At 38.1% G+C, this 26,228-nt stretch overlaps 1 protein-coding gene across 2 annotated transcripts in view; it reads right to left on the minus strand.

Annotated features, from left to right (window-relative positions):
- The window catches only part of LOC103697272 (MATE efflux family protein), a 70,294-nt gene extending 45,946 nt beyond the window's left edge, over window positions 1-24,348 (minus strand). For both annotated transcript variants that reach the window (XM_039116390.3, XM_039116389.3), the window contains exons 1-6: window positions 23,342-24,348; window positions 23,160-23,254; window positions 18,095-18,203; window positions 7,311-7,366; window positions 5,626-5,681; window positions 790-928 (exon numbers count right to left, since the gene is read on the minus strand). In XM_039116390.3, coding sequence (XP_038972318.1) covers window positions 790-928; window positions 5,626-5,681; window positions 7,311-7,366; window positions 18,095-18,203; window positions 23,160-23,254; window positions 23,342-23,753 — 867 coding nt within the window. In that variant the 5' untranslated portion in view covers window positions 23,754-24,348. The remainder of the gene's footprint in view (window positions 1-789; window positions 929-5,625; window positions 5,682-7,310; window positions 7,367-18,094; window positions 18,204-23,159; window positions 23,255-23,341) is intronic.
- Between the last annotated feature and the right edge of the window lie 1,880 nt (window positions 24,349-26,228).

Here is a 26,228-nt window from a genome sequence, read left to right on the forward strand (position 1 = left end):
GGACTTAAGACTCGTACATTAAGGAAAATGATCTATGCACTAATCTCATCGGATCGATCACCATCATTAGTGATGATCCATCGATCAGGAGCTATTCAGGAATTAACTATTAATTACACATGCCTTAAATTCTCAACTCTTGAGAATATATGCTATCATCTTATTAATTCCTAGGACGATTCATGGACACATAATAACATGAATGAACAAAATGCCTGATTTTATTAAGTAATAAAAGATCAAGTACAAATTTCATGCCTCCAGAATAATTACAATGCGTCTGTCAAATTGGCTTTTAGGGCATACTCCTAACAAGAAATACTCAAAAGATTGCAAAAAAAGGATGCAAAAAGACATCATGAGACTAGTTAATCAAAATAATCTAGTTTTTCAGAATATAAATATCACATTGAAGATTGAACAGATACCTTCTATTTTTGCTACTACATTTCCTTTATCCTAAGTTCCTAACTTTCCCATGAAGCACCTACATATGCCTCCTCAAATGTGCAAGCCTTCTAAACTAAACTATCAAACACTCATGGTATGTATCCTCCACCATTTGCACAAGCAATTCGAAAACTATATACTTTATTTTCATTAATCTCGAAATCCTTTTAGAAGGACATTGTTACCCATATTCTTAATAAGTTAATCATGTCAGGATCTCATATTATATCAAATTAAAGTATAATGAATAATCTTTGTTTGAAAATGTTATTTGTCCAATAATGTACATAGACATATAAATAAACTTGCACGTTATTAAAGAAACTATAATATGCATACTTGTGATAACATTGTCGCCCAAGCAGCACCAGCAATACCAAAGCCGAAAACAAAACAGAGGAGAATATCACCAAAACCATTTATGGCACTAGCAGCTGCCAAAGCCTTCAATGGTCCCCATGAATCTTTCATACCTAAACTGTAGGCACAGCAATATGACAACAGACTTAGTTTGGTGAAGCAATTAATGCATGGGGAAAAACTAATGACATAAATATCAAAATGCAATTCTAAACATAGCCAAATTATACAAAATTAATGGATATTAAAAGGAGCAAAAAATGTCAATATCATCATGAACCATCAAATGTTGAAATGAATATTTTACCTAGGAAGAATAAATTTATAACTACACAGAATCAAGGCATCATTTTCTCAATAATATAATACAACCAATGATATAAATTCATCATCTTGAGCAATGTATAGTCACTAATGCAACGTCCAAAATTTGAATATCCTATGCACATCTACAAGAATGCAAACAATTTTTTTATGGCTTAAAAATATATATAATATTTTTTCCAACCTAACAAACACCATGATTCTGTCATAACTGGTGCACATGCAATTTCATGAAAACAGATGTTAGATCGACCCATAGACATGACATTGAACATTCAAGTCAAGGGCTACATGATATGTGAGGCTACATGATGTGTGAAGCCACACATGACATACTATTTGCAAGGAAATATTTACTTGCAGCGTAAGCAATACATGCGACCAATTGTGAATACAAGCAAATGACCATAGGTTGCATTATTTGCATGAGCAAAAACTTGCATTTCTAGAGATGACCACATGATGAGCTAGTTCTTTTGGTTGTTTACTGGATCATTGTGGTTTTCAGGCATGGTCGGCGAAACCATCCCGAACCTCCCGATTCAGGGCGTACCACGCTGTACCGGCAACGGACCGGGACGGTTCCGACAACCAAAACGAGAAACTGGCAACAAAGGGGGAGGAGAAGGAAAGAGAGGAAAAGAGAGAGAGAGAGAGGAGAGGGAGGGAGAGGGAGAGAAAGGAATAGAGAGGGAGGTGGAGACCGACAGGCGGAAGGCTGCGGAGCCGTGCGGAGCAGGCAAAGGGGCACCGCCTTCGGTTCCTCTATTTCATTCGAAGCAGGGGTTCCAGATGGGGCCCCTTTTTATTTACGCAATTTTTAAGTGACAGGGGAACCGAAGGCAAAGCCCCTCCTTCGCCTCCTCTGGCTTGTTGGCCCTCCGCCGGCCTCTGCCGCCCTCCTTTCTCTCCCCCTTCTCTCTTTCTCTTTTCCTCTCTCCCGTTCTCTTTCCCCCACCCCCTCTACTGTGTTGGTACAGGGTCGCACAAAATAGCACGGGGCCATACCGACCCATGCCGCCAGGCAACCGGTCCGGGCCCCGATTCCGGCATAGCACTCGTTGTTTTCAGGTCTACACAAGACAATCATGGAAACATCCCAGCTTATGGATCAAAATCAATGACCTTGTGCGATGACTAAGAGAATGGTGGAACACTAGAAATTTGAATAGCATCATTAAAGTACAACTAAAATCAAGATCAGCATATCAAGTCCTTGGTGTTTAATTTTAGTATACTTCTATGCATTTTGCTGCTTCAGTGTAATTTAATGCACATAGAGACAATTTTAAAATGGTTTAATTAGTTACATCCTAAATTCAAGAAGAAAAGGGCACTATTCTCAAAAGGAATGGACAAACCATAAACATGTATCAATAGGCTTCCTAAGGTTTTAATTTCATACATGAATGCTTCTTAATAAACAGAAAAAGTCATAATCTTCTTCCTCTAATGTCCCATGTATGGACTTGTGATCCAAGAGGGTCACCAAACTCGGTGTTGACCACTTTAAGCAATATAGAAAGGACTAAATAGGGTCCAAAAGCGAGATCTACCACATCGAGAAGCCAAAATACCTGCCAACTTCCAAAGGCCATAATTTGGCCGTACACCACCTGATTAAGATGTCTTTTTTAAAAAAATTGGGTAACTTTTTCAGCTCTAAGATATGATGCTTTTGCTACCAACTTCCATCGTTCGAGCCCCAAAATATGCCGGTCAAAGAAAAACTTATCTTTTCGGAAAAGCCTTTCACCAAGCAGCTAAAGGCAAAGGCAATGTAGAAGTCGAGATCTACCTCGTGTAGGATTTTAGCTTTTCATGTCATGCCTATTTTAGAAAAGTTGTGTTCTCTTTTAACTAGAAGAGGAATCCAACCCAATTGTGCAAGAGATAGAAGCTATGTATCTCAATTTGTTATTCATTAATGAAAGAAAAAAGGACCTAGAAACTACTTTCGTTAATTTTTCTAAGAGATTTGAGTTAAGCAGGTTGAGGGAATTACTTCCTTCCCCCTAATGAAATCAACTTTATTGTGGAGGCCTTGGTAATTCCAAGCCTTTATGGTGTGAGATCATTAAGACCTCAACCCTTCTTTCTTTTACTTGCTTTCCTTCTAAATATATTTTGGCCATCCTCACCCTGATCTCCTTTTATATTGACTCCTTTTAGCCATAACTGCACCTATCGCAGCTTCTTCCCCTCTTTTATTACCCTCCAATGCAACAAAAGCAGTAGACCATCGAATTGGCCCTCAAAATGAACCAACCTCGCTGCTATCAGACCTCATGAGCCTAGCCAAATAGCAGCATGTGGTGGACTTCTTGAGAGTCCAACCAGCCCCAACAGCCTCTAATATTAATTCCCACAGCCGCACTACAGCATGAATTCCTAAAGCCTAATTCTTCTTTGAATTTTCCATCAAAAACTTTCCTTTTTTCCATGAACTTCAAATTTTTGAGTGACTTTCAGATCTGGGAATTTACTTGGACCCCCACATCTAAACAAACCATAATTAGAGTTCTATGGCTTTTGGAGAGTGTTTAACTCCTCTAATATAAATGAAGCGAGATTTTCAATTTACTAGGAATGGTTCTTGATCCAAAAGCAAGAAGCAAGACATGACATAATCGAACAGTTGGCTGCACTTGATTTATCCTGACCAAAATAAGATCTGCTATCCTGAATCCTTTTATGGCCATTTGGTAACTACCAATGCTTCTGCTTGCTGAATTTATGCTTTATTTGTGTATGCCATATAATTTATTGCCCAACACTAAGTTTCAGCAACTTGCATTGGTAGAATAATATTTATGTATCATCCTTGCATCTAGATGAGCTTTTAAAAAAATCCATGCAAAGTATTTCAGATTTTAAGTTTAAGATTATTATACTGATTCACATTAGCAATAAGATTGCATCATATAAAGTTACAATTTTAGCACATGTTCGACAAGTCCCTTACGGTTATTCGTTAGCAGTTTGTCCCTTGTAATCAAATGTCCATGCTATGTGCAAGCCCAAGCCACAAAATGAATTGTTTTGGCAGCAAAGTTTCATTGGAAGCAAATCGGCATGGGCGCTTTATGCACTAATAGAAAAGACCAACAAAGCCACATGATAAACAAGAATAGCATGTACTGAAAACATGTAGGAGACATTTTTCTTATCCAACAAATACATAAATAGAAAGAATTTCACTCAACATCTTTTGAACTTAGGTTCGCCGAACCAGTACCTGAAGGCATACCGGTTGGCGACTAGTTCAGTATGGTACGGGACTATACCGTGCCATTATGGGGCATGTGGAAAATAGAGAGAGGCAAGGGAGAGGGAGAAAACGAGAGAAGAAGAGAGAGGGAGGGAGGAAGTGGGAGGGTCAAGGAAAACCCTAGCCCTTGCAGAGCAAGAGAGAGAGAGAGGAGGGAGAGGGAAGGAGGAAGGGGGAGGGCTAAGAGAAACTCGAACCCTAATCCTAGCGAAGCGAGAGAGAGAGGGGGGGAGAAGGAGAGGGAGAGAGGAAGTCGTCGTGTTGCACCCCTTTTAATTTTTGTGCTTCTTTCTTTTTTCTTTCCAAGGATATTTTCTTTTTAACTCTCATGCTTTTTTCTTTTTTTCTTTTCTAGGGACGTTTTCCTTCTGAAAAAATATGAATCGAGAGACAGACGGTGCCATGCGCCAACCCTTACAGAAGGGATCAGCTGAGTGGACATATTAATTTAAAAGCATCGGAATGGCCATAGTAGTTGGTACTTGACCCATTGAATGGTATAGAAACAAAAGGAAAGGATGCCTTTTTCCATTCAAAATATTTAAACTTCGGGAAAAAAGTCAAATAACATATGCTAAATTTACACAATCATGTCATGTACCATTTACAAATTATGTGATGACACAATGGAAGATGATCATGGCTTATTGCCAATTTGCCATCTAACTGTGCAAAATATCTTAAGTGCAAACCGGGGGGGGGTGGAGGATGGGCAGAACTCATCAGGAGGGGTTTAACAAGCATGAATGCGGGGGGAGGGGGGGACGCTCGAACTTGCCGATTCGGCATAGTTCGGTCATCTTTGTTTTGAACCAAGTGCTAGTGAAAAGATAAAGGCATAATTTAAATAGGTAATATACAAGAGGAGAGATGAAATTTTACAAACTGGCTCAAAATTTTATATTGAAACCAGATATGAACTCTATAAGAAAAACAATATAATGCATCTATTATGTCTTTTGAATGGCATAATGCTCTTTTGCAATCTCAAGGGAAAAGTTCCATATAAAGATACTAGCATAGTGTATAAAAGAAAAATGAATCAGCACTATAAATGCATCCAAAGAGACATATTGATTATTCAATATTTGGACCCATATTTAAATTGCTAGGCAAGCAATAGTTAGCATATTTTATGGATAAAAGAACAGAATTAACATGTTTCTAAGATTATATTGTTTTTTAAGAACAAAAAGGAAATTGATGTTCAAAAATAATACCTAGCACTTTGAGCAACCATTCCAACAAGGACTGCAGGCCATGCAAAGCCTCTAATCTGAGGGAAAACAACAGATAAAAACATCAAGAAAAGTTTAACAGATTATGACAAAAAAAAAACTACAGATTATAGAATTAAAGTAATTCAGAGAACACTAGATATTATTTCATTCGGTTGTATTTATAAATATCAATGCAAAAGAATGATATATGCAGGATGTATGCTTTTAGAACTAATCGTGTGGTATGATTTAAGCACAATCTAAACAAAGTAACAAACATTCTCATAGATAATTTACAATATTTTAATTCTTCAGTCTATTCAACATTTTGAAAATATAATGACAACGTGAGAACCATTCCCAGATTAGCATGTCAACACCAGCTGTCATATGTCACAATCTATTCACTTGAGAAGCATTCCCAGATTAGCATATCAACAACAGCTGTCATACGTCACAATCTATTCACTGAGTAAGAGTTCAAACTTAAAAGTTGTGCAACTTGTTTCACACATGCCAGCACATACCTTCATTACATTTATTTCTATAGAAGCATAACAATAAGTAGGATGCATACCAACCCATAAAATAAATGTTTTATTTTCATTGCATCACATGTCACTATGAGACCTTTCAATAGAGTTCGGGACAAAAAATAAGCCAAGAGCTATCGTATGACCATACAGTTAGAAGTCTGAATGACAATAAACAAATGAAAATTAAAACCCTTGGAGATTTTCTTCTAGTTGTTTTTCTTTTCCATTTTCTAGCAATCAGAATCTCTCATTGGCATCTAACGGTTGTGGCATCAAATTTCATGGATTATGCATTGATTTTCAAATCTGGAAATTAGAGTTTTGTTTAAAGATTTTGGAAACAAGCTCATATATTGGAAAAGAACTGGGAAGTTTTCCTTGTTTCAGTATTGACACTATCGTTTAAAGCTTTTATGGGGTTAAAAATATCATAAGACTCAATAATTTTTGAGAGAATCTTTCTTTTTATTTTTCACATAAAGAATACAAGTAGTTATATTGTGATTTTCCCAAGTGAAAAGGAATATGATAGTTGTTATGGCTCAACAATGGATGATAACTAAATAAAAGATCCAGATGACATTTGCAATAACTTATTATTATTCTAATCTTTGTTAAATTTGATTATAGAAAGGTGATATCAGAGGATCATAAGATCCACATTTAATAATGTATATCATACAAATGCCCAAAAATTTATGTAACATGATATTTTAAACCAACAAGTCATTTTCATATCAACAAACTACTTCAATGTTTGTCAGTTTGACAATCCCAAGGAACCAGATATCAGGAGAGAGAATAAATTAAAATAAAGTACTTAACTCCTATCAGTTAAATATTAGAGAATCAGCAATCCTTTAAGCACAATTGGGGGTCGTTTTTTAAAATTAAATGGTGCATTCCTCAATTTGAAGGAAAGAAAAAGTCAATACGAAGTTCAAGAAGAGAACAATGGAATGAACTAAATTAAAGATAACAAACTAATATATAAACTGCTATGATTCAGAGACAGCAAAAAATTGAATCAAAATTAAGCAAGGAAAATTGTATTTTGTGTTTTTAGATAAATAAATTCAAGTTAGTTAAACTGTAAGCTATACTTTCTCAATACATCAAATATAAAAGTGCATTTTGAAGTATATGCACCTGAATGTATGTATTGGCAGAAGGAACAATGTGCATATTCTCTGACCCAGTAAAAGCTGAACATGGATGAGAAACATGTGAAATCAAATTTCAGATGTATAATCAATGTTCTGATCAATTAATGATGCAAAGCGTAAAGCATAAAAAAATAGAGTAATTATGCTGAAGCTGGACTAAAGCTGTACAACCAATATATGTTCAAAGCATACAAAAGAGACCAAACGTTAAGTGAAAACAATTTGGAAAAACAAGAAAAAAACAAGAAGAAGAAGAAGCATTCACGCAATCAATGTTGCATTAGAAATGAATCTCTCTTGCCCCCCCCCTCTGGTACAAGAAATTGTACTTATCAATAAACCAGTTAGATCTCCTTAATGTTATAACATGCATTAACATGCTTCATCTGTAACGGGACAATGTGGAATACACTGTCTATCACAATGGCATGGTTGACTTCTTGGAAACAATACAACCAACCAATTTCCTCAAGCATGATACTTCCTTTACCATTTCTCTAGCTGCCAAGTATCTGTCACTGAAATAGGCAAAGTTAAATCAATTCATACTGCAAAAGTACCATAGAAAAGACCAAGGTTAGACGAACCGACCGAACCGACGTACCGGTGAAGACCGGTACCGATTCGACACCGGTTCGGAACCGATCCCGAACCGGTTTTGAAAAAAAATGCGCGGACGCGCGCGGACGCGTTATGCTGCATAGTGGCATTAAATGCCACTCTGCCGCATTAAAGCCGGCCACGTAGGGCAGTGCGTGGGCTTGCTGCCCCGCATGGCGAGCCCGCGCAGGGAATCACGCGCACGGTTCCCCACGCGTCGACCGCGATTCCCACTGAGTGGAACGCGCGCGGGCACGAGTCGGGGACGCGTTTCCCCACTCACGCTCGCATCCCCGCATGCGAGCGCGCTTCCCGCAGCCTCTCTCTTTGTTTTTTTTCCTTTTCTTCTTCTTCCCGAGCTCCTCTCTTCTTCCCTCTCTCCTCCTATCTTCTCCTCTCTTTCCCCCTTCTCCTGCGAGCAAAGGAGCTCTTCTTCCCCGTGAGGTGCTCGGAAGGAAGAAAGAGGCCCGATAGCACGAGAGGTCTTCTTTTCCTCTTTCCTCCTCTCTTCTCCTCTCTTCCCCCCTTCTTCCCCGCGAGTACCGGTGCGGTTCGCACTGGTACGAGCAAGGAACCGTTCGGTTCCGACCCCTCCGGTGCAAACCGGTGCAATTCGCACCGATACGGGCTTTGGGGTCGGAACCGAATTCCACCGCTATACCGTACTGGTGGAGGCCGGTACCGGTACGGTACAGGCTGAACCCGTCGGTTCCGACCGATTCAACAGACCTTGGAAAAGACCCTTGAGATGAGTAAGCACAAAACTTGTAGGTTCTCTACCATCGTCCGTACCAGTGACAAGAAAAGTTGGCCTCAAAAAGATCTATCACAGTGCCCTTGATAACACATTCTATAAAAAAACAAACCACCAGCTCTCTCCATTTATTTTCGGAACAAAGCATCCTAATGCTCCTTTTCTGAATTTTTCATCTATCTAGTAACAAAATTGGCATAATACTAATGCATTTAATGAATCTAATTAGAGTCTTCGTATACATTAGGTCACGCCAACAACATGTAATGTGCTAGAAATTCCCTGCAATTTTGTTCTTCTGTCCATATGCTGGAACTTTCTGAACATATTTCGCTTGTGGTATCACAGTCTGTCATTTGATGAGTCCTTCAAAATTTCCATGCTTCCGAAATGTCTCAGTTAAAGCCTCAAACTTGAAGATCCTAGGCATGCCCCTTATTACAATAAACATGTCATCAACACAAAAAAGAAGATAAACCAATGACCCAGCAGATAACCTAGATGGCTAACTATTGAACTTTCAGCCAAAAAATTTTGGAATGTCATTGGGAGGATCAATATAACAAGCATAGTTTTGCATTAAGTATGAGACAGCTGAAGCTATAAAGCCTTGTTCTTTTGGCTCTAACCATGATAGTCTTTTGGTTCTAACCGTTAAATTATTCAAGCAAAATGCAGCCCATTTCATATGAATAAATGAAACCACAAGCCTATAAGTGTTCGGAGATCAGATCAAAGATGTTTGTTTCACCTAACTTAACCTAAGAGAACCTAGCAAGGTACGCCATCACAGTACTGCCCCGTACGAGTGCCACCCTGTCACTATATCGGTACACCTGGTACAACGGCCGATTCAACTACCGAGTGTCGGTGTACCGATACCGAACTGGTACAGAACAGTACGCCCCATACCTCCGGTTTGGTACGGTATGGCGTACCATAGAACCTAGTACAAGTTTCTAAAGTATAATGAATCGATTCCAATTGGAAACAATCCAAAAATACCCAATTCTAGGACACAAATTATGATCTTTAATAGGATTCTCTTGCATTCATTTTAAGCGATCTATGGTTTTCTGCCTTTGCAATACATCAGAAATTAAAAAAAGAAAATCAGAATTTTTCTTTAAATTGTGCATAATCATTATTTCTATATTTGGTTTATTATTTATAAAATCTAATATTTCTTGATTTTGGATTTCCAAGCTGAGAGAGAAATTAGGCATCAAAAAATATTAGCAGTTGTCAGTGCAATTGCCATTTAATATATCCTTATATAGGGATAAGAATTATAGATCTGGTTCGTTGAACTTTTGATTGGATACTGAGGCTTCTTAGCCACTCTTTATAATATTTGTTATGCTTTTTAGTCTAGCAAATATATTGAATAACATGATTAGAAAAATTGGTGAAAAACAGAATCGACTTTTAGTAAATAATTGGGGTTATTACCAACAATGTCAGTCTCAAGCCCAAATGAAAAAGGTGGCGGGCTAACGTTAAGTTGATAACTAATTGTAAAAGTCATATCAAATTATGAAATGAACCCTAATTCAATACTCATAAATGCCAGGATGTTAATATTGCAATAACATCAAAGTAACAATAAACAGGATAAATTGGTGGATCAGGATTCATACAAGAGAGGCCAATGGTTGATAGTTATGATTCATATAGGTTAGGACTATAATGAACATATTTAACAGGAAATTATCCAATGATATGAAGACATGTTTATCTTCAATTTGCATTTGAATTAGACTAAGCAATGGGTTAGATCAAGTCAGGCAAAGTATGGGTAAATATTGCTTCCTAAAGATTAGAAGGATGACTTCATTGTTTATTGTGCTGGTACCAAAACCCATACTAGTTGCCGAACGGTACGGTATGATACAGTACGCAACCATGCCATTCTGTTCCGAGCCCATATCAAGACAACATAGCCGGCGAGGGAGGGGGAGGGGGAGAGGGAGAAGGAAAGAGAGGAAAAGAGAGAGAGGGAAGTAGGGGTGAGGGAGGAAGGGAGCCAGAGGGGCAGAGAGAGATGGAGGGAGGCAGCAGGAGGGAGAGATAGAGAATGAAAGAGAGCAAAAAGAGAGAGGAGCAAGGGAAGAGGGAGAAGGAGAGAGAGAGAGGTCGAGAGAAGGAGAGAGAGGGGGCTTTTGAGGCCCCATCCCCTCCGGCGCGCAAGAACAGGGACTTTGGACCTTTTTTTGAAACTTCTTAAAGTGAAGTCAGCACCGACTTCACTTTACAAAATTCAAGAAAAAAAAGGCTAAAGCTCCTCTTTTGTTTCGAAATAGGGGCGGAGCCCCTCTTTTCGCACGGTGGAGCAAATAGGGGCTCGAAAGCCCCTTCTCTCTCCTCTCGGCCTCTCTCCCCCTCACTCTCTCTCCCTCATCTCTCCCTCCCTCCCTCTGTATCTCTCTTTTTCTCTCTTTCCTTCTCCCTCTCCCTCCCCCTCCCTCCCTCGTCAGTTTATCAAACTCAAGGGCAAAACCATGCCAGTCCACCCCCGATACGGCTTGATACGCCCCAAACAGGATAGTTCTAGGTAGTACAACATTCCTTCGATGACCTAGTAATTGTTCTTTTAACTTCCTCCAGTGAACTAAAGAGGAACAAGAATAATGCACAAGTGTTATCTGTGCGCACTTGCTTGTGTATGTATGTGTTTTTGTGTGTGGGAGAAAGAAAGAGAGAGAAAGAGAAACTTAAATAATTGAAGCTATCACAGACCAAGTTAAAACTCTATGCAATTGCTGGCAAGAGGTTTGAGCCTTCAGATGCTAACATCTCTATGTCTCGTGAGATAGAGAAAGCCAGCTGACACTAGATCACCGTAAGGCTACAAGAATGAAAACCATCAAGAGAACAGGAAGTAGATATCTCAGAATGACCATTATATAATTGCAGGGAAGGGGAGCAATATACCTCAAATAAGGAAGAATGAATTAGAACTCACAAAAAATAGTAGTCTTTAATTTGTGTCTCTCTATAAAAAATGTGTAGGTCGAGAGACGAGGTAAGTGTTTCTATAAGGAGTAATATAGATAGGTTTTGATCTCTCATGTGATGGTATTTACATGTTTCCTAACTTGCTAGGTCCATGCGGACCAGCATAAGCCATAGTCACATGACTAGCTAAGCCAGATAGACCAAAAGAATTATAATTTAGAGGTATATTATATATGTGTGTGTATGTATGGATGACACTTGAGATATATAATATGTCCAATAAGAGATTTGCTACTCAATTCAAGTGAACAACTAGTTTGATGATGAGGATTGATCAAACAATTAAAATAGGTTAGTGAATGGTCAAAAAAGTGTACAAATTATTTGTGTAAAAATAAAAAGTTATATTTGTCGTTTTTGCAAATTATTTTCTTGGATGAAGAGTTTCTTTAATGTAAAAACTATAAAGTCTAAACAAAGCCTTAAGCTCGATAGATGGGTGTATCAATTATGGGTTTGACGGTTATTATCCTAGAGACAGTTGTTATCTTAAAGATAGTTGAACCATCAAATGGCCGGACACATACCTCATGATATTTCATTTCTCTAGAAGATCTTTAAGATATATCTTACCAAGACATTTAAAACCAAGGTTCCCAATATTTGTGCACACCACCCTATATAAAGAGTATTGTACAGTACTACCAAACCAATACTCGATATGGGAGCATACCAAGTGTCAGTACACTAAACCAACCATCATACCAGGCATTGTACCAACATGGTACCGGCACGAGGTCCAACACCGAGATTGCATACCTTGTTTAAAAATCAAACAAAAATAGAAAAATGAGAGAATCATGCCAAAATTTTGGATTTCAGTATGATTCATGATATGCTATAGATCTACGAATAATATGAGCAATGCAGCCAAAATCATAATTTTTTTAAGCCTATGAATTTTTAAATTAACAAATATACTTTGCATTAAAAAATATTAAAAATAAAATAATGACCAAAAAAATTCTGTGAAATTGATAGCTTGTTTGGGAGTATACATGCTACTTTATATCTAAATTTCATAGCAATTTTTGTAAGTTTAGGCATGATCATGCATGTAAAAACCTAGGCCAAAATTTAAATAAATGGTCTTTTGTGCATATCTATGGGCTCAAAAAAATACATATAGCACCCCTGGTAGAGTCCTACACTGATCCAAATTAAAATGATTTTTTTAGATATTTTATATTTAAATATTTTTATTTAAAAAATAATTACAAATATACATACAATATAAAAAATTATAAAAAAATTGGTATTATATGTTGGATAATTCAGAGGTATTTTTTGGACTAAAATATAATTTTTTGTTACAATGAAAATTCACTATTTTTAAATAATTAATTAAATAACGATCAATTGAGATATGTATGATCTCTAGTTGGGTTCTACATTAATCTGAATTAAAATTAACGTTATAGATATCTCCTAATTAAATATCAATTTATTATAAAAAATTAATTACAAAATATTTAAGTAACTCTAAAAATTATTAAAAAATTGTGTTAGATATAAACAATGTAGAAGTATTTTCTGGACTAGTTTGATGATTTTTTATCACAATGCAATTTTACTAATTTTTAAATAATTAATTAAGTAATTATCAACTGGTGTAAAAACTTTTGAATGTGTTCGATAAACTTGCAGGAATAGATTCAAAAAGTAAGGAGCTAGAGGGTGACATTAGTTGCTAGAGCGTAAAATAACTCGTGTCTTCAATGATTAACATATTACAACACGGTTCTTTTTCATTAGTTGATGATTTTTTATTATAATATAATTTTACGATTTTTAAATAATTAATTAAGTAATTATCAACTGGTGTAAAAATTTTTGAATGTGTTCGGTAAACTTGCAAGAATAGATTCAAAAAGTAAGAAGCTAGAGCGTGACATTAGTTGCTAGAGCATAAATTAACTCGTGTCTTCAATGATTAACATATTATAACACAGTTCTTTTTCACAAACGAAAATATTTAGAGAGGACACTGATAGTTTTGGAATCTCGGCAGCTGTCGTAACTAAAAAAAGTTTGAATCCAAGTATATTACATATCAATGATCATTTTTACCTGATGTTAAATGGTTACTAATATGATACTATCTTATATGTAATTTTCTTCAATATTTTTGCAGTTGAATGGTGGATTCATTTTGGTTTGTCCACAAAAAATCTTAAGTGGCTAGCTATCCGAATCCTCTCCTAGACAATCTCGTCGAGTGGTTGTGAGCGTAACTAGTCCACCTTCGCCCTCATCCACAGCAAGCAAAAGAGCCGTCTGAATAGAAACACCTCAACGACCTTATATATGTTCACTACAATCTAAGGTTAAGGCTGAAATGCATTCAGAAGGAAGTGGAGCTCAACTATACGAATCCAATTCACTATGCTTTCGTTGGCAATGAGGATGATCCTATTATCAGATGGCTTGTGGGCCAACAGCAGGAGCTAGAGCTTGATGAACTAGGATCGCCTCCACGACTGGCTAGTTTCATAATAGCGAAACTAGGGTGGATGCATGGCAATGGGCAGATCCTAACATTCCACACGTCCTTCCAGCCAAGGAATATGGAGTCATTCCCAAATCGCTCAATTCGGGGCGGACTAGGACGGATTCAGCATTCAAAAAAAGAAACAGGCAGGAGGAGAAAGGGAGAAGGAAAGAGAGAAAAAGAGAGGGGGAAGGGAGAGGGAGGGAGGGCCGCTAGAGGCCTCCGAAGGGCGTTGGAGGGGTGCTAAAAGGTGTTGGAGGGCTGAAGCAAAGGGCTGGCACGGGCCCCTCCGGCGCCCCTCTGGCGCCCAACGGAGGCCTTTGATGGCCCTCCCTCCCCCTCTCTCTTCCTCTCTTATTCTCCCTCTCTCTCCCTCTCTACTGTGTCAGTATAGGCCCGGCACAGAAGGCACGGGAGTGTACCGAACCATAACGTCGGTCGACTAGTATGGGCTCCGGTACCGGCACGGCGAACCTTACTTCCAGCTAATCAACCACAGCCACAAGGGTCATTAGGGAGCCAGTCGTCATATGACTCCTGGTTCGAGACATTCTCCCAGAGATATGATCAAGAGTTGCTTAGACGAGGCCACTATGCTACCTAGTCGACTCAGTCAGGAAGGCTACATCCATCCTCCCAACATAGCCAGGCAAAGAAGGGCACGAAGGAAAAGCAGGCAGCTCCTCAACGCAGCAAAAAAGAAAAAGAAAAAGCAATTGCAACCCTGATAGAAAAAGCAAAGAACCACCATTTATGACGCAGCAATAGAGTGGTCTTCGATATACCGGTAGGTTCTAATTTACACATGCTACACAAGATAGGAACTGTGGTGCACGATTTGGTAGAGCCCACGAGAATATAATTGTATACAGGAGACGAGCTTCTTGAGATCATTCAGGAAGACACAATGCAGCTGCAGACATGGTTCGTCATCTCGGTACCGAACTCCAACTAGCACAGTGTCGATATGGTACAATACAGTATCGATACCGAACTGGTACGATACGGTATGTCCTGTACCGCCCATTTTAGGCCAGCATGACATACAATGGTTGCAGATGATCCCTACATAGAATAGGATCCATAGACGTATCAAGTTCCGAGTCGTATGCTGGACCCTATTACCCACAGCCATAGGCAGCCTATGACCTATATGGATACGGATATGGATATGGTGTGTCTGAATCATCGTTTTTCGGTGGATGCTACCCTACGCAGCCCGAAGCATCTTACGGATCAGATGTTTCCGGCATATTCGAATGGACCCCTCCACAGTTGTATTATCAGCCAGAGAATACTTCTTAGAGCTAGAGCTTCAGTGAGAATCAAGATTGGTTATAACCTAGAACGCGTTTCTTATGGAAAGAGCGTATAGAACTACAACACCACTTGGTTAAAGGAGTGGACTAATGTGCTTCCTGATTATGCTAATGATCCAGATATCTATGAGAGAATCACCACTTGACGAGATTTTAGATATCGGTATATATATTGTACTTTAGATATATGTAATTAATTACTTCATTTTATATTTTGTATCTTACTAATTGATTTTAGAATATTTCATGTTGCTTCTTTTAGCATGCAAAATATTCTAGAAATAAAAATTGCACTTAAAATTATTTTATGTTTTGCATCACTCTAAAACATCAAAAGGCATCATTTAGGATATATTTGGACATAGAAACATCAGAAAAAAATCTAGAAACATCAAATAACACTTAAAATTATTAAAAAATTAAAAAAATTAATTTCTTTAATTCAAACTTAAAAACATATTAAAAAAAATTGGCCTGTCGATTCAGAACCGACATGCCATTGCGTATAATATGTCGGTACGATACCAATATGGTACTGTACTGAACCAGCCGCCGACCGGTATAGGTTCCAGTACTGGTTCGGCAAACCTTGATCATACAACTTGAGAGATCCAGAGAATTATGAGGCAGTCATCCTCAATGATAAGCAGGCACAGATTCAAGCTGCCATCCAAAAAAGCATCAATGACTAGTGTCAGAGGAAGGAGATTGTCAAGCAAAAGATTTAGTTTGGGCCCTTATAGTATGAGTCAACCAAGGAATCCTAAACCGGCCCGTACCGGCCGTTTCAGCTCGTACCGAACCAGTCCAATATCTGATCGGGTCAGTTCAGGCATAGAAAACGGTTCCGGACCCGTAGGGGCCAGAACCGCCCGTCCAGTTCAGCCAGGACTCGGTGCAGCTTTGCACCGAGTCCGGTTCAATCTGCCACAGCGTGCGTTGTGGCATTTAAGACCATAGCGCGTTGCGCGCGCGCTATGACCTTTTTGTACTAGTTCAGCCGATCCAATGGCCGACCGGTACGCCTACCAATACCAGTTCGGCGATCCTTGAGTCAAACTCTAGCTCTGAGTCCTCCAGCGCAGATCTAGGCTACAAAAGGATTTCGTCAGTCAGAGAGGTTGTTGGCAGAGGCAGCAACCAGATAGTCTCTATATTTGGGGCCTTTGGTAGTAAGAAAGGGAAGAAGTCCAGAGAAATTCCTGCATGAACCACCATTCACGATATAGATCTGCATGCCTTTCTCAGCAAAGATTCCAAGCAGCTGAGCATTAACACCATGCTAGCGAAGATAAGAAAAGGGACATGAGGAGAGCTACTACACCCTAGTTCCACTTCAACCACATCCTTACAAATACGGTAGATGACATACTATTAATCTGCTAACACCTCCATCTAGGGAGTCAATCAGAGTGTATATCCTCCTGGATCGAAGGACATATACAGCAAGCTATTAGACAATAGTAAAGAGGAGTTAGAGAAGTGGATAGCCTCCTACCAAAGCAAGTAAGGCACCAACAGTTTGACTCTAATTTGTGATGGTTGGACGAGTCGCAGCAGGGGGAGCACCATTAATTTTTTGATATATTGGAACATGAAGATATTTTTCCACAAGTCATTTAATAGTTCGAATCAGGTGCACGACGTCCATTAGATCCTCAAATTAATGGAGACCATGTAAAGGAGCGGAATGTCGTGCAGGTGGTCACAGATAATGGACCATAATATAAGGCCACCAAGAGATTCTGATGGACAGGCAGCCATATATTTTCTAGATTCCATATGCTACACACACCATAGATATGATGTTGATGAATATTGAGAAGATTCGTAAAGTGATGCAGGTTGTCGAGATAGCGCAGTGCATTACCAGATTAGGAGAGAAGAAAGGGGGCTAGCCCCTTATGAACACCCTATACACTAAGAAAGAAGGGGGCTAGGTGCCCAGCCTTCAAGTTCATTTTCTTCCTCACGTGCCCCATATAGCTCCCTCCTCTCCTGTGTTTTCTCTCCCAGGTTCTCTCTCAAGCTCTAGGGCTTAGCAAACTACTAGATAACTGCTACAGGGGCTAAGTGAATCCAAGCAAGGATCTATAGTTGTTACAAGAATTTGAAGTTGCGACTCATCTCCAGCAGTCGTCAGTAGTGATATTATCTTTGACACTTGTTGAAAACCTCAATGTATACAAGGACAAAATCCCTCATTTTTCCACTGAATTTTATACAACCAAACTTTCATGACAGAAGGAGGATACTGAAGGCAATCATCATTTCACTCGTCATAAATTTCTCCGCAGAATGATCTCCCTATCTCTTTCCCAGCAACTTATAGACTTCTTTGGAACCCATATCTTATAAATAATTCTTTTCATTTTTAATGTTTGATCAGCCTTGAGATCAAGGACAGAGCTTGTTCTTTTCATTTTTAATCCTCAGAAAATAGAATTTAAAGGCTATTTCACTATTTTATAAATCCACATGTTTTCTCATTAAAAAATGACTGAAATAAAAATGAAGTCATAGCATAAAACTGATGCAATATCATCTCAGCAACTGCCATAATTTCTATAAGGTTTCTCATATACCTGCTAGTACTTGAGGACCCAACAATCGTGTAAACAGAAACATTCCTAAGCCACAAGCAAAAGCAGCAAAGAGTAACATGGATATCTGATGTTGTGCTAACCCTTTATCCTGCATTTACAATATCACATTTGCCTACGTCATCATATGATAGAAAGCATGGCAAGCAAAACAGCATAAATTAGAAAATAATTGTTTGACACCTAGAGTTTCTTTGAGGTGCATCTGGGTAAAAAAATACTGTTGCAGATCAATAAAGCAATAAAATAGTTACTAAAGAATTCAAGAAATGCTAAGCTGCATCTATCACAGGCATTCACTGATCTAGAATCTAAAACAATTTTCTTTTAATATCCATTAGAGTACACTGACTCATTTTTATGCATTTAACATATCTGAGCCTTTTTCTAGAAAATGAATTCTTGTGTTTTTCACATCATGAATGCCAAATCATAAGCTAGTTAGGAAGCAAATATTGCTGAATGGTAGCACAGGACTCTTTGGAATGTTTTATGGGGATTTCTATAATTTAACCTAGACAACACAAGTTTTCAATGACTTCCATGAAAGAAGCACACTTTAGAATTTGCCACCTACCTTTAAAAGCTTAACTTATATGTTTGAGTAAAGATTAGTGGTAAAATGGATAACAAAAGCCCTTATTGAACAGAACTGATGTATTCCTATTCAAAATACACTAAAAAAAAGCAGTTAATGAATAGACATCGGTAAGCATAAAGTCCCTTGCAGCTCTCGAGCCCCCATGTTCATAAGAATATCTTACCTTCTCTCTCTTTAGTTCTATTTTTGTCCAGGGAAAGGCAAGGATATTTGTAGGCACGCCCTGTCAATGTAACCTTCCACCTAACAATTGTGCCACCAAGGAAGTGCCTAAATCTATTTACTTCTTCTAAGCCACAACTTTTCAGGTTAGTTACAGGGTGTTCTTTCAAATTCCACTTAAAACACTAGCAAACAAACAAACCCAGAGCTATATAAATTCAAATTTTGAAGAAGCAACTTTTCTGTAAGAAGCCTTTCCACAATTATAGAGGCAAATTTAATTCTGCATACACAATCGAGGCGAATTTAAGGCCAATAATAAGAATTTGTACAACCACATAGTAGATATTTTTCTTTGTATACCATTGTTGACATAGAGATTGAAAAGTATACTGCTATATGGGCCAGTTATTTCATGGAAAAATACTTAGACGATACAAATACTAAGGCACTTATTTTGGTCAATTGGAGCTATATACAACTTCTTGAATTTCATTAATCTTACTAACAAGATTAACAGATTGATGAAGAATAAATATCCACGGCACTAATGCATGCAAAAAAGTGCATTTAAAATTATATTAAGAAAAAATCAACATCATGTGATTTGCCATTTACCTAAAGTTACTTTAGTAAGTTTCTCATTATTTCTCTTGGCAGTGCAGCAACAAATGGATATAATTATGGTGATAAATCTAGCTAATGGGACTGGTGTACAAAGAATTTAGGGTTGGATAATGCAACAGCTAGTGCTCACTTCAACTCCAATGTTGGAATCAGAGCAACCTACTAGAGCGATATATATATCAAGGTAATTGATGCGCAGTTTTTATCTGTGGTACTTCATCATGTTTTGTGTCTTACAGCTCATCCCGGTCGAATTTCTACAGAAGACATATGACATACCAGTTCTAATCTGCATGTGTGATGTTTGATTGGCTCATAGTCATTGACCAATCAGAGGGATTTCTATATTCTCAAAAATGAGGTTATGAGAAAAAAAATCATTATTTTTTCACAATCAATGTTCCTTGAGAGGCATCAATATTACATTCATAATATCCTCACACTCATTTCAAAATAGTAATATATGAAACTTTCAAATTCTATAGCACCTCCTTTAACAAGATCTATGAAATTTCAATTGTTGGCCAAAATGCAAAGTTTGCTTGTCAACCAATGTTCTTAGTATCACATGCAGAGGGGCATGCCGGCCGAGCACTAGCACAGTACATACAAGACCGTGCCATTCTGTGCAAATGTTGCGCACTAGCATGAAAACATGCCAACTAATGCATTTAGCCAATATCATGCCCTTGCCACAAGCCAGCAAGGAAATCATGCAAGATGTATTGTGCCATGCCGTGCCAGCACCTAAGTCGATGTTGATAACCTTGTGTTTAAAAATCAGTGTTTTTTCTTCACTAAAAGAATATTCTTTGAAAAGGATTTCATGAGGCATTTTAATGTAACATTTTCATAAATACAATGATGATGTGGGTTATGTAGAAACTGGAAATCAAATCCTATAAACAATGCGAATGTAGTCATAGCTACTAAAATTAGTTCTGAGGGGAGATTCACTAAATGGATGAATGTGTCAAGACTAGCAATATTCTGACTCATTGTTAATTGTTCAACTGGAGAATTCCACAAGTCTAGTGAAGTTCTCCATTTAGAGGATTCCACCTCCCCACTTCTAATCGTTCTGGTGGTACGATGGGATTCATGATGCTTTCAGAGTCGAATCGTCATAAAAGCAGTCCAAAACTTATGGATCGAATTGGATAATTTTGCACCATAATTCAAAGGTTTTTGGATGGCTAAACCAAAGTTTAGTCAGTTTAATTATTCTTTAATGATTAGAGGCTGTTTTCCATGAATTTCATTGACTATGAAGTATGAATTTATATGTAAAGAGTTTCTATTTACCATGGGATTATTGCACAACGTCATTTAGAAAGGCCATTAAAAAGTGGCCACTCCCCATCCCAATAAAAATATATAGATGCATGCTTTCAGACTATATCAAGAGATATTTTCCCTCTCTTTATCTTGTGTGGGAGGCATGAAATGGGTACAAGGCCCTAGAAATATTTAATCTTATGGGCACAAGATTGCTAGCTATTCCTTCAACTTTCTTTTTTTCTTTTCCTTCATCTCCATTTCTAATTCTTTCTCTCCATTCCTTCTCCTCCTTTCCTTTTGCTTCTTTTCATTTCTGTATTTATTACTTTTCATCCATCTCAACTATTAGAAATCAGGATTTACCCAGACCCCAAAGTGAAAACTCAACAGCCAAGGCCTGGCCAACTATCAAGGAGACTAAGGAATAGGAGGGACAAGATCTAGAATATGTAAATATAGAATGAAAACATAGGGAAAGGCAGTTTTTTTTCTTTGTCTCTCTTGGGAGAGGAAAGTTTGATTGAATGGGGAGGGATGTTGTTTTACGATATAGGTTTAATGGAGATATAAAAATAAATTATGCCTTAATTTGTGGTGTGGAAAGAAACTCTCCTTTTTGTTTAGAAATCAACAATGAGAGAATAATGAGGAAATCAAGAAAGTATGCTTTTTATATTTCCTTTCTTTTTTCAAAGCAAAGGTAGATTAGAATGGTAAAATTGCTAGATTTGGTAATGCAATTCCAAAAGATTATTTTTTTATAAACCCTATTAGACATATCATGCTTCCAAGATTGCTACCAAATTTAAGAATTGGAAAATCCAACAGTCCAAACAACACTGCATTTGTTAAGGAAAGCATCCTAGTTTAGATCCTCATTATATTGACATGAAATGGTCTCTTGGCTTGGTGGAAGATGAAAAAATAACTCTTTCTTTTACTTTACTTTTAATTCACTTGGCCAAAATCTCATTAAAAAGTCTAGGTTTTTTTATTAGTAGGTAAATTGAAGCCACAGCTTCCACAACCACTCACCCCAACGATATTTGATAGAAAGAAATATAGAGTTCTCTAAAGCAAAACCTAGTGTTCGTCAGAAAGTCATTAAATATTTGCTGGTGATTTGATAAGGCCGCCTGTTTGTTTTGAGAATGACCCTAAGCATGCTCCATATCTATTTCTTTTTAGTTTCAATTTGTTTCATTTTCACAGATTACAATCATATCTTATGTCTTGCTAAGGATCAAAAATGCAACCTCTATAAGTTCTTTTATATTTTTGTTGTAAGTCAAATAAAAAAGAAATGTAAAGATGGTAAGAAGAAAAAGGAGGTAAGAGGATGAGAAGTCAGCATTACAACTCATGCATCTCTGCATATATGTGCCTACATCAAAATTACCATATTTTTATTCCATAAGAGCATATGGCTAACTTCAATTGCTCTCCTCTTTTTCCAATACATTTGACACTAACAACTCTACCAAGCACCAGTCATCTTCTACCCTATGAGTACATGGACTAATGACTCCCTCCCAAGATCCTAGGATCCAAAGTCTTTCTTGATGATGACTGTCTTACAACCATCAGTGGATGTGGTTCCAATTCTGTCCAAAGAGTGAAAGTTCAATTTGCTCCCACATGGATGATGAGTGACCCAAAGACCGAAGGTTCAACCTACTTCCACATGGATGTCCTCCAAAAATTGGAGGTTCAACTTGCTCGCATATGGAGGTCGATGTATCCATAGAATTGAGGGTCAACCTGCTTGCACATGGAGTTTTAGTGCCTAGTGGAGTTAGTGGCAACCATCTTTCTATCATCAAGGAAGTGGCTCAAGTCTCGCCTGCAAGCAAAAGAATCAACTTACTTCTCCTTCTTCTATATGCAGTTTGAGTAACAGAATTGGTCACAATTAAAGCAACAGAAATGAGTTATTCCTTCCCCTTTTTCCACGTTTAATTCTTTTATCATGTTGTATCACAATCTTTATTTTCTTTCTATCAACCGCTCAGCAAATTTAGAGTCCTCTTACTCGAGGCATAAAAAGAACCTAGCCACCTCCAATCGATCTAAGCCATGATCGATCACAAAGATGAATCTTAAAAATCTGAAAATGATATGTGTTTGCAAAAACATTAATTAGAATAACAATTTAAAATCTCTAAGAAGCAATAAAGTAATTATGCATGTTTTCCGTCATTTGAAATAATGTAACTTTTGGCTTGCATTTTGCGTGCTTATGAATTTATCATAGCCATCATGAAGAAAATCAGCAAGAAGAAATATAGTCCAAAAACATACAATTGACTACGGTAAGCATTAAAAGAATTTGGTCCCTAACATTCATTTCAAGCACAGAAATTCAACAATGCCGACCTTTTTAGCAAGCGAAGTGGCGACCATATTGGAAGTGGCAATGGAGAGGAACATGAACACATAGCACAGGTAATCACAGAACACCGTCCCCGGTCCTATTACAACCCCAACCACAAAAATCACCAAAACTGAAAAGGATAAAGACAAGAAACAACATTAACTGCAGCACAAAGGGGTATTACCCAAGGCGGCGAGCTCCAAGGAGCTCCCCTGGCCAATAACCATAGTGTCAATGAGGCTCATGAGAGGCCCACATATCCACAGCCCAGTCGCAGGAGCCGCGAACAAGACAATCTCCTTCATCTGCGCCCAAATGCTCGGTGGGCCAGAATCCAGCTCCTCCCCGGAAAGCGTGGAGGACCCGGCGATGCCGCCGCTGTCGGGCAGCTGGGATTCTTCGGCATGGGACGAGCAAGCGGGATTGAGCCGTACACGGCCGGAAGCACTGGGCGGGAATCGAATTCTTGGGATAGAAGGGCGGAGAGGGAAGGGGGAAGAGATAGAGCGGGAGGGGAAGGCGAAGAGGCGAGAAGGAAGGCGGGTGATGGAAGGAGGGAGGGGGAGAAGGCGGGAGGAGAGGAGGCGGAGGTCCATGGGAGCGGGAGGCGCGGGTAGAAGGGAGGAAACGAGAGGAGGCGTGGTAGGTGTGGGACTATTTGATTTCTTGACGGAGGGGCGGAAGGGATTTGGCGATTGGTAGTGGGACGCTTAAGACGAACATGAGAGGAGAGATTTGTTGGTATTGAGGCGTATTTAGCAACGTGGGGTTTTGGCGACCGCTGGCGAGTGCGCGTGGATGCGAGATTGAACGAGTCCTGGACGGAATGTAAGTAGACGGGATCGGGCAAAGAAAATGCCGCCTGGAAGACATTGAAAGAGGGGCACGGCATATGGTTGTAAATTGATCGTTATACCACTAGCTCTCCAGCTTGGATCAAATCAAGATCGCAAATGTTTAGATTTAAATTTAAATGAATTCTTAAGTTCAAGAAAAGCTCTTCTAGATATTGATGGCAATGCTTGATTCTTTTAGTCCGTTTAACATCATTCAACCCATTGTACATCAAATCAAATTATCTATTTAATAAAATGATGATATTTTTGATTTAAATTTTTAACCTGCTTAATAAAAATATCAGGTTTAGATTGATCTATTTTTGACCTATCTAGCATATATTTTATCCGATCCTGACCGATCGCCACCTCTACTCTAACTATATGCTACTCTTCTCTCATCACAACTTGCAGTCTATTTATCAGCCCCATCTCTAAGCAGCTGCTGAAAGGAGGATAGAGTGGATATGGTCACCATCGGACATCATGAGACTAGGAGTTGCTTGGGCTTGACAATTGCCAATGCTTGGATATGGATGGCCTTTATATTGGTAACGTCTTAAACTACTCTCAAAGTTCCAATTCTTTAGGGCTCATTTGGTTCGCAGGAAAAGAAGGGAGAAATGTGTGGTCAACGAAAAAGTAATGAAATACCTTTTGTTTGGTTGGAGTTTTCAAAGGAGAGAGACGGGAAAGTTGTATTCGCATGGGAATATGATTCCCACAATTCATGAGAAAGTCTTTCCGATGAGAAACATGGAAAAGTTAGTTTTCCATGAGGCGGGAATCACTTCATTTTTATTTTTTTTCCAAAAAGTCTCTTCAGCATTAAAGAAACATTAAAGAGGTATTAAAAACCTAATTTTTATTAAGAGTATAATAGAAATTATACATAACTTTTCCAAGAGAGTGGATGGTCAACCAAACATAAGTACTTTAGAAATTTGTCACTTTTTCATGATGAACCAAACATGCCAAAAATAATTTTCTAGGCATCCTCTTCCTAGGAATATGCTTCCCAGGAATCATATTCCCGGAAGGAAAATGGTTCTCGCGAACCAAACGAGCCCTTAAATCACAAGGGAGATTGCGGCGACCTCATGAAACCTGTTCTCCCAATTTGACAAAACACCCAATGTTTTGGAATCTCTACCAAACTTATGCTTTCAATTCTCCTTTTTCTAAAAACCTAGGCAATTTTAGGGCCCAAAAAACCTTAATTTGACTTGAACCAAATGAATTTCGAACCACTCAAACCCAATTTCCAAGCCAAGAAATAGTTTCTTTTTATCATTTCCATTAATGGACCAAAAAGGTTCAAAACCTTAAACATATCGAAAGCATATTGGTTCATTATTCTTCTATTCTTTGCTGCCGCGCTTTAAATCTCCAAAATGCATATAATGAGGTAAAGAACTCTCTCATCATGAATTTCAAAGCATAAAAATATTGCATGTCATAATTCTCAAGAAAAGTCACATGAATCTTTTGACTTTTATTATATTTTTACTCATCTACGCTTGATTTATTGTAGGATTACGCTCCACATCAATGATCAATGCAGCTTGAGCCTATGCCCAATGTCATTGACATAGGCAGGATTGTTGGGACTAGTGATTAACTATGTATAGTCAGCATGTGCATGTGAAAGCAAAAGGTTAATCCAATTGGTTATTGCATAAGCAAAGGCCAAGCATGATTGTAAGTTGAAAACAACCTAAGAAACAAATATGATTATGATAAACAAATATGACTATGATAAACCCATCAAGTTCTGAACAAGGCATCAACTATGCCAAATAGGAATTAGGATTTCTAGAATTGTAAAAAAAAAAAAACAATATATATTCTTTTGATTTTTATATTAATTTTTGGAAGCAAGAATATAAAGAAAAGAACTACAAAATAAATTTAACTAGGAGGCTTTGAATCTAAACCAGAAATAGAAGGTAGATAATAATGAACTAGAAGGCTAAATAGAAACAAGATGGCTAATCTAGAAGTAGAAAGCAAAAAAGAAAAGCTAAAACTAGGACAACCGGTTGGGTGCCTCACCAGCCAATCCCCTTGATTCAGCTGAAGTCGCATCAGTTTTCTCTTGAGCTTCCCACGTATCTACGGACACTGCACCAACTTCTTGCAAGACCTTCTAGATTCAGACTTGAAGAAAAGGGATCCTTTGGGCTACACAAAAACTGCAACAAAGTTGCATCATAGCAAGATAAAGTTAGATGC

Source organism: Phoenix dactylifera, chromosome 16, assembly GCF_051530095.1.
Source record: "Phoenix dactylifera cultivar Ajwa chromosome 16, Ajwa_hap1_PhDact_Kaust_v1.1, whole genome shotgun sequence".
Lineage (NCBI taxonomy): Eukaryota > Viridiplantae > Streptophyta > Magnoliopsida > Arecales > Arecaceae > Phoenix > Phoenix dactylifera.